This window comes from Gekko japonicus, unplaced genomic scaffold, assembly GCF_001447785.1.
Source record: "Gekko japonicus isolate JY-2015 unplaced genomic scaffold, Gekko_japonicus_V1.1 scaffold182, whole genome shotgun sequence".
NCBI lineage: Eukaryota > Metazoa > Chordata > Lepidosauria > Squamata > Gekkonidae > Gekko > Gekko japonicus.
Window position 1 is genome coordinate 1089431 of NW_015173128.1, and position 9359 is coordinate 1098789.

The 9359-nt window shown below is 49.4% G+C and overlaps 1 protein-coding gene across 1 annotated transcript; it reads right to left on the minus strand.

Moving 5' to 3' along the window:
- Positions 1-3435: 3435 nt before the first annotated feature.
- TIMM22 (translocase of inner mitochondrial membrane 22 homolog (yeast)) lies at positions 3436-8809 on the minus strand. The gene is made up of 4 exons (XM_015422048.1): positions 8543-8809; positions 6505-6701; positions 4739-4811; positions 3436-3916 (listed from the first exon to the last, which is right to left on the minus strand). Exons 1-4 carry the CDS (start codon positions 8790-8792, stop codon positions 3840-3842), a joined length of 597 nt encoding a protein of 198 aa, XP_015277534.1. The 5' UTR covers positions 8793-8809; the 3' UTR covers positions 3436-3839.
- Positions 8810-9359: the final 550 nt, after the last annotated feature.

Consider the following 9359-nt stretch of genomic DNA (forward strand, 5'->3'; position numbering starts at 1 on the left):
CACTACAGGAAGTTGCAATGACAACATTTTACTCTCTGTTGAAACTGGAGAGGTCTTAAGTCCTGTCATTGACTTATACCTCCATTGCCCTCATTCAAGGGGCTCCCAGTAACGTACGGCAGTTGAGTACCATATCAGCCACCTTCTAAAAGTGTGACCTTGAAATGCTAAATCTTGTGCACACTGTAAAAAGGTAAAGGTTCCCTTGCTCGAAAGCCAGTCGAGTCCGACTCTAGGGTTGCGGTGCTCATCTCCGTTTCCAAGCCGAAGAGCCAGCGCTGTCCGAAGACGTTTCCGTGGTCATGTGGCTGGCATGACTAAACACCAAGGAGCACGGAACGCTGTTCCCTTCCCACCGAAGTGGTACCTATTTATCTACTTGCAATTTCTTGCTTTCGAACTGCTAGGTTGGCAGGAGCTGGAACTAGAGATGGGAACTCACTCCATCATGCGGCACACTCGGGTCTCGAACTGCTGAACTACTGACCTTCCACAGCCTGCAGTTCAGCGTCTTAACCACTTGAGCCACCGCAGCTCCTTGTGCACACTGTAGAGGACAGCATATTCTCATTGAGCTAGCCACTACAACCCCAAGATCTCTTTTGATCTTGGTCTCAGCTAATTCAGTCCCCATGAGCATATTATCTAGTTAGGATTTTTTGATCCAGTGTGCATAACCTTACGCTTAGCCCTACTGAAAAACATTTGCCACATTTGTTGCCCACTCTGCCAATTTAGAGAGATCCGCCTGTAGCTCTTTGCAATCTGCCGTGTTTTTCATCATCATCTTCCTTAATTCGTTCTCTGCAGTCTCAGCTGCTGCTACACTGCTCCTTCCTGCAATTCCAGATCGTTTATGAACAAAATAGCACTGCCCCCCCACACCAATCCTGGTAGGCCACCCCACTGCTCATTTCCCTCCACTAGCAGAACTGTATCCATTTATTCACATGGGGGGGGGGGGGGGGTACTTGTGAGGAACACCTGCACCTAACTTAATGTTCTTATTCACACACTTGGTTGTTCTAAACCTGGCTTGAACTAGCTCACGGGACTTTTAAGTCACTTCAGACAGCCGGCTGCTTAGGGTCTCCAGATGAAGGGAGGGCAGTTCCTGCATTTGGGAAAGCATCTCCAGTGGGTTGGTCCACCTGTGCGCACGGCGGGGGCAAGGGTATGCCCAGCTCTCCTGATCTGCGGGCCTGGATGGTGACAGTTTTGTTAGCTTAGCTGAGTTTTCCAGAAGCCCAACCTCTCTCTTAGAAAATGGCACAAAACCAGGTGTTCTTAAAGCGTTGAACTGATTCAAGGACAGCGTGGCGTCAAGGCACAGACCACAACTCATTGATTCCAGATTCCTAGTCGGGTACACAGAAGCTGCTCGCCACAGGCTCTCAGTCAGAGGAGTGGCTGCATCTGCCATTTTTTATTTTTTGCGGGGGGGGGGGGGGGTTTACCGAACACAGCTAGGGGCAGCTACCTGGATGACTGCAAGCCCTGTTATAAGACCACCAGAAGGGGGAAGCTTCCCTAACTGGTGGCACAGAGAGCAGCTGCCTCTTCCTGGGGTATCGGGAGGAAATTATTTATTTGTCTAATTTATACCCTAACCCTACCCCGCAAATGGGCTCGGGGTGGCTTACAACATAAAACCATCAGACAATAAAAACAACAGAACAATACATGGCAGCAACAGATGATTAACAAAAACCCATGCCTCGGGTCAGGCAAGGAATAAGCAGGTAGTCCAACAAACTCCAGTGCCTAATTAATTTCCAAAAACCAAGGGCACTGGGAAGAAGAAGAGAAGAGATTGGATTTATAGCCTGCCCTTCACTCAGAGCGGCTTACAAAATCCTTTCCCTCCCCCTCCCCAGAACAGACACCCTTTGATGTAGGTGGGGCTGAGAGAGCTCTTGACAGAAATGTCCTTGAGAGAACAGCTCTTGTCAGAACTATGGCTTGCCCAAGGTCAACCAGCAGCTGCAAGTGGAGGAGTGGGGACTCAAACCCGGTTCTCCCAGATTAGAGTCCGCACACTTAACCACTACACCAGACTGGGAGGGGGACCACGGACAGAGGAGGCCAGAAGGGTTGTATGCCTGCCCCCTCAACCAAAGGCCTGGAGGAACAGCTCCATCTTACGGGCCCTGCGGAACTGCAGGGGCCCTGGTCTCAAGCGGGAGTGTGTTCCACCAGGCTGGGGCAAGGGCTGAAAAAGATTTAGATGACTTGTACCAGGGCTCTTTCTGTAGAAAAAGCCCAGCAGAAACTCATTAGCATAATACGCCACACCCAACAGCAGGAACTCATTAGCATATTGGGCAACACCCCTGACAGCACCGCTCATTAGCACATTAGGCCACACCCCCATGTCACCAGAAGTGTGGTCATCCAGCCACACCCACCTTTTGCTTTCTGTTTACCTTGTTTGTGGTCAAAACCCAGGGCTTTTTTGTAGCAGGAACTCCTTTGCATGTTAGGCCACACACCCCTAATGTAGCCAGTTCTAATGAGTTTCTGCTGTTGGGTGTGGCCTATTATGCTAATGGGTTCCTGCTGGACGTGGCCAACTTGGGAGCCAGCCGGAACTCCGTTCCTGTGCGTCCCTGCCCAAAAATAGCCCTGCTTGTACCTACCTGACAGTGTGAGGGAGGCAATCGCCCCACCCTGTTTTCCAAAACAGGCAACACCTATCGTAAATTAGAAAGCTGTCGTTCCCAAATCCATTTTCCAAACTGTTCCTCTATTTTCTCCTGAGGGTTTGGTGCCATAACAGGTAGGGCTGGGTAATGCCATGCTGTCAAGGGGTGTCACTTCACTGTGCTCATTCCCCTTTATACCCTGCTACTTGCAGCCTGCCCGCAGCTAAGAGGGGATGTGTTTGAGCTAAAGACATTTGAGAACTTCCCAGGAAGTCTGCTAGAGCAGACGAAGAGACCATCTAAGCCAGCCACCTGGGGCGAGTGGGATGCCTTCAGAAGGCACAAGCACAGAGCCTGAAGACCAGACCCCCCTTCCATCCAACATCTGGCATTCAGCACTGCTCGGCCACTGAACAAGAGCTTCTACTTCGCTCTCATGGCTTAATCAATGGGTAGCCAACCTTATCTCAAGTAATCCTCTTTTACAGCCACCCAAGATACTTTCGATGGAGGCAAGGCAGCATGGTATAGCCAGACCTCGGAAACTAAGCAGGGCCGGTACTCGGAAGGGAGATCTCCAGGGAAGACTCTGCAGAGGAAGGGGATGGCCAACCACCTCTGCTTCTCACTTGCCTTGAAAGCCCCTTGCTGGGGTCGCCATAAGTCAGCTGCAATTTGATGGCACTTTACACACACACACACACACACACACACACACACACAAAATACTTTTGAATGCTTCCCACCAAGTAGCTTCAAGATCCTTCCAGTGACTTTGAATGATTGTCCTGATTTTATTTGGTTGTTGCACGACAACTTGAAAATCGCCTGGAATAAGTTCAGTCCTTACATTTTCTCTTGTGTCGAATTCGGTAACGATTCCATGAGTCTGCTTTTGTGGCAGGCAGCAGGCTTGCCACAGCAAGCACACGCGCACAGAGGGAATCAAGTGAACAGCATATGCTGTGATCCCTCGAGTTCACAATCACGATGTCTCTCCAGCAATGACTGGTCATTGCTTGACGGAGTCTGACTCTGCCCACAGGCTCCATGCTGAGGTGGGGGAAGAGATGTGTCCGCCTTCAAGGAAACCAACCACAACACTTGCTTGCTTGCTGGGAAGACCAAAGCTAGTTGTGCCAAGTGGTCCTCCACTCCTTATCCCAGAAAGTCCTTCTTTGCTGGCTCCAGCTGCTATCGTAAGTAATAGTCAATCACTGCAGAGAACGCGGCAAAGCCCCCGCAGCCAAGGACCCCTGCTTTTAAGCCAGCTGCAAGGCAAGAGAGGAAAGCTGTTAGCCCAGTGACATCTCTTCAAGTGCCTTACCCAGCACTTAGCTAAGCCTGCAGAGCAGATGCAACCCCAAGAGGCCAGATACTAGCCCTTGGCACTCTTATTTTAATCCTACGGAGGCCCTGAAGTGCTGCACTAGAGCAAGCTCTTTGGTGTAGAAAAGGAGGGCAGAACTCAAGCCCCGCTGGAAACGGGGTCCGCAAGAGCAGGAGGTGGCTCCTGATTTCCAAAGAAGTTTAAACCGATTGAGCCCAGGATAACAAGCTTAGACAGAGAATGTTCAAAGAACCGTTTAATGATCTTATAAGGAAGATTAAAACTCGGGGGGGGGGGTGTTAGGGCAAGTGAAACCACACTTTTTTTAAAAAGCTGCCTCGTGCCAAACAGGCCAAACCACACAGTGCTACACCAGCTGCATTCTAATGACTGAAACGGGGTTTTTCAAGCCCTGAGGGTTCTTCAGTGGGAAACTCAGTAATGGCAGAGCAGCTTCCCTAAAGGTCAGCTTGCCTGTCTGGGCAAATCTGCCGCCTGCAAGGTGCAGCCACATTTAAAGCTCAATGACATCCTAGAATTTTAAATCCTCTGCAGCATCCAAGGGCTCTCTGGCACAGGCGCTTGGGTTCCTTAAGTAGACAGGCCAGTACAGAAAGGTAGAAAATGGTCTAAAGGGATTTTTCTTTCTTTCTGTGTAAGCACCACTGAAGTGCCTGGGGGGCAGTCACTGTTGTACCACACAAACAATCCAGTCTGCAATAGTCTCTCGTAGCCCTGAAACTGCTCAGGGGTCATTACTTACCCCTGAAACCGATTGCGCCTCCGGTAATACACCCGCTCATGACACTGTTCTTCCAGTCAGATTTCCCTCGGTACTGGGGAAGTGGAAAAACATGATGTAAAGACCAACTATGTGGAACTGGGCCTTTTAGTACAGCATCCATTTGCCACCAATAGCCAACTGGATGCCAAGGCAGCAGCCTTTCTCCCGTGAGAAGCATGCTAATCAGTTATGGGGGCTTCCTTTTTGCAAATCAGGTGTATGACACATCGATGTCTTCAGGCTTTTTCATGCCCTCAGTGCTATAAGCCATCATCTTGTGGCACTGAATACCACAAGCAGTGTTCCCTCTAAGGTGAGTTAGTCTGAGCTAGCTCACAGTTTTCTAACCTCCGGCTCACACATTTTTCTCTTAGCTCAGGAAGAATGGCTCCAGAGCAAACTAATTTATGCAGCAGCCAAACCCCTGCTCATAGCTTTAATGCCAGGAGCTCACAAAGTGGAATTTTTGCTCACAAGACTCTACAGCTTAGAGGGAACATTGACAAGTGAATTGTGTGCTAAGAAACACATCTGTCCCCCCCCGTCCCAAAACTCCTCCTGATCTATTTATTTGGGTGTATTACAGAAGAGGGTGGGGACAAAATCTCCCAGTCCACCTTCTTCCCAGCATGTGTGAACTCAGGAGGACTGCTGGCCACATTACTGACCTGTGGCCATGTCTATAGTGGAGGAGGCGGCTTCTGAAAACTGGATGCTGAAACCCAGAATATCAGTTGCTCGTTATCACCCCCTCATACATTTTTAGGAGAGCCTATCCAAGAGGCAAACGTTGAAGGACTGTTTCTCCCTCATTTGAATGCATTCACTCATTGCAATCCTTGAGCCCTCCTCTGCTTGCTGCTCATCCACTATGAGTCCAAGATGTTACTTGTCCCACATCAGTGTCCTTCACGTTTGTGGCACCAGCCTTATGGAGCAGCCCCGTTAAGGGTGGTGAGGGCAACCTCCACTTTTATAACATTTAGGAGGAGAGAAAAACAGTTTGGAAGGGCCTTCCAGTGATGTCTCTGGCTGTTAGTTTTTTTGGAGGCAACTCAAGTTATTTTATTTATTTTGTTTTATTACTTCAAATTTTACCCCGCCCTCCCCACCGAGGCAGGCCCAGGGTGGCTTACATAAAACCAATAAAACAATAGGCCTATCACAATAAAATACGTAAGACATAATTTAAGACTGTTAATATGTCAATGATGGTACAGTATAGTAAAGTGCATTCATGAACACGTTCAGCGGTGGATACCATTCTAGGTAGCTTCTAGCTCTAGGTCTGCACAGGGTGTTGATAAGGTGCGGCTCCTATCGAAATGCCTGCCGAAAAAGCCCCATTTTCACGGCCCTCCGAAACTGTGAGAGGTCCCGCAGGGCCCTGATCTCACCAGGGAGCTCATTCCAATAGGTCGGAGCTGCCAAAGAAAATGCCCTGGGCCTGGTCGATGTCAGCCTGGCGTCCTTCGGACCAGGGAGGGCCAAACGGTTTTGTGATCCTGATCTCAGTGCTCTCTGGGGAGGTTATGATTTCAAATTGGTGAATCGATGTTGCTGTTATTTATTCGTTCATTTTTATTTTATTTATTTAATTTATATCCCGCCCTCCCTGCCAAGGCAGGCTCTGATTACTGCCAGTGGGCACTTTGCATAAGCCATGCTGGGCTCAGTGGGGGGGAAAATGGGATCCAGCTATGTCAAAGGGATATGAAACTCATCCAAATACATTAGCTACTCACAGACTCCACTAAGCATTCAGTGCAGGAAAACATGGCGCCCACGATGGCAAAGTTCTTGGCATAGGACATTCCTCTTTGGCCCATGTCTTTCAAAACTTCCCTTGCAGTCGGTGTGCGATATGGATCCTTGGGGTCGAAGCCCACGTTGGTGTCGATGCCAGCTGTGAAAATGCCAAAGGCACCCCCCAGCACAAACCCTGCCAGGAAAAGCAAACCCTCTCTGTCAGTTGCAGCCAGCTGTCCAGTCCAATCTTTCTTACCCCCCATCACATCCCAATTCGGTTTCTTCTACAGCTATCTAATCTCAAGTAGCCCCTATTAGATACTGCTTTTCACATCTGTTCTCCCAGAATGTGGGTGTGAGAAACTGTTGGAAGGTCTAATAATCCACAGTAAGAGCTATCCACCTGCTCATAATAATAAATATCATGGCATAATAGATCCTGTAAGGTTTTATACCATTTAATTTAAAATTACCCAGTATTTACAACATGTATGTTATACACTTATGCGTTGCTTTTTGACTTTAGAAGAGACTGTATGAAACGGTACGAGGGAATATAAAAAGCAGAAAGGTAGGATATTCAAACACAAACCGTAGCAGCATCTGAAAAACCAACAGCATATTCCCGCATAAGCATCTATGGACTACAGCCCATTTCACTGCATCTGACAACTTTCACAGAGCTGTTTTGCTCCCCTTGGGCTCTTGAACTGGAATGGGGAGGGGGGAGGGTTGGTGCATGCACACCAATGCTCCCTCTAAGCAATGGAGTTCTGTGAGCAAAAATTCTACTTTGTTAGCTACTGGCATTAACGATGTGAGTGAGCAATTTGGCTACTGCATAAATTAGTTTGCTCTGGAGCCATCCTTCCTGAGCTAAGACAAAACTGTGTAAGCCAGAGGCTAAAAAACTGAGCTAGCTCACACTAACTTCCTCCAGCTGTTCTTCCATTGCTTCCCCTGATTTGTTCTGATGTTTTTGGAACGACTGGAATCGAAGAAACTTTGTCCACCATGTGGATGGGAAGATGCGGATTTTCAAACCCACATGCACATGGGAGCCATTTCACCCCCATATCGCCTGGCACCCACTATGTGTCCACTCCAGCCGATAGCAATATACCCAAGGTGTTTTTTAATTTAAAAAATAATAATTTTAAAAAACCAGGGGTCATTTCTTGCAGGAGCGGAGCTCCGGCAGTAAAGAGCCCAGGGGGCGGGCACATGCAACAAGCCCCACCCCCTGCTCCCAGCAGCCCTCAGTCAGAGCAAGAAGCAGCCAGGTAAGTTGCAGAGCTCCCCTGGCCCCCCGGTCCAAAACAGTCCAGTGGCACCGTTAAGACCAAGTTTTATTCAGGTACAAGTTCTCCCTCCTCTGCGAGGACAGATCTGCACGTCCCCCACCACCACCACCACAATAGCTGGCAATCCAAAACAGTCCAGTGGAGCCTGAGTGGTGGGTGTCATCTTCTGACACACTTCCAGTGATGTCAGGAAGTGCGGCATATGTAAATAAGTTATGCTAATGAGTTATGCTAATGAGCTCCTGCACCTCTTTTTGTATGAAATGACCTCTGAAAAAAGATATCCCTTCCATGGCATGTGGGAAAGAAATGGCAAGTACAAGTGGGTGGCCAAGCAAAGTACCTAGAATACACCCTCCAAAACGTGCACACACTGTTGCAAATGCCTCTATGCATTTGCAGGATCAATGCCTGTGTGCGCGATGGTGAACGGCCACCATGTGGACAGAAACAGCCTAGGGTTGCCAACTCCAGGTTGGGAAATCCCTAGAAATTTGAGATGACGTATGGAGATAGGGATTGGGAAGCAAGATGAACAGGCAGGTGATGCCATGAAGTCCAACCTCTGAAACTGCCGTTTCCTCCAGGTTCCATTCCGGGAGATGTCCAGGTCCCACCTGGAGGCTGGCAACCCCGGTCATTTGGGGGGTATTCCAAACCCTCCCCCGGGGAAGAAAGCGAGAGAAGTACTCGCGAGGGACGCTCTTTCTTCCCACCCTAAAAGACCCACCCCCGACGCAGGCCAGCGTCGCCTTGAAGCCGCAGCTCTCCATGGCCCGCTCGACCATCTTCTGCTCGTCGCTCTTGGCCGGCACCGGGAAGCCGCCGAGGGAAGCCGGGTCGAAGGCACGGGCCTGCCTCGGCCCGCGCTTGTCGCCCACCAGGTGCTCCAGCAGGAGGCTGTACTGTAACGTCGGGACTGTCTCCGCAGCATCGTGGGCGGCTTCGGGCCTAGCCGGGTTTGAACTGGAGGCCGCCATCACATCCTCCTTTCTCTCACAACACAGGGACTGCAGGTCCCGTTATACCGTTCGCGGCAGCGTCCGTCTGTCCCAATGGCGCTTTCCCGCAATGCTCCATGGGTGATGTGGTCCACCTCAACTCGCGACTCAAACGTTCTTTCCCCACTTTTCAAGTTCTGTTTAAACGTTTTTTTTATTTTGATTCATTGTTCATTATATATTTATTTGTATTATTATATATTTATTTTTGTTTATGGGTTTTTGTTCACGTCTTATTTTAAGTTATTCATGTCATTCTATTTTAAACAAAATTAAACCGCCTCCTTCGAGGCTGCGCTGCGCAAGCGCCCTTCCTCGAGGACACCAAAACTTCATCTCCCAGCGTACCTCTAAAGCACAACGGCTATCGCTTCGCGGATAAGAATTATGGGGTTTGTAGTTTTTAGCTGGCAAAAGGCTAAGTCCTTGACCTGCGCGAGGAGGCCCCCTGCTGGACCTCTTAGGATCCGTTGCCGGCGCGAGAGTTTGCGAAGGACCAGCCGGGAGCATCCTTGGAAGACACAGGTAAGGAGGCTGCAGGGGAGG

What these genes read in the sequence shown, in the direction of transcription:
- TIMM22 (XM_015422048.1), bottom strand. Translation starts at nt 8,792, where the DNA reads ATGGCGGCCTCCAGTTCAAACCCGGCTAGGCCCGAAGCCGCCCACGAT. An exon ending in CTGAATGCTTAGTGGAGTCT is followed by an intron (nt 4,812 to 6,504) that starts GTGAGTAGCTAA and finishes CCACTTCCCCAG; the next exon opens with TACCGAGGGAAATCTGACTG. An exon ending in AGGCGCAATCGGTTTCAGGG is followed by an intron (nt 3,917 to 4,738) that starts GTAAGTAATGAC and finishes CTTGCCTTGCAG; the next exon opens with CTGGCTTAAAAGCAGGGGTC.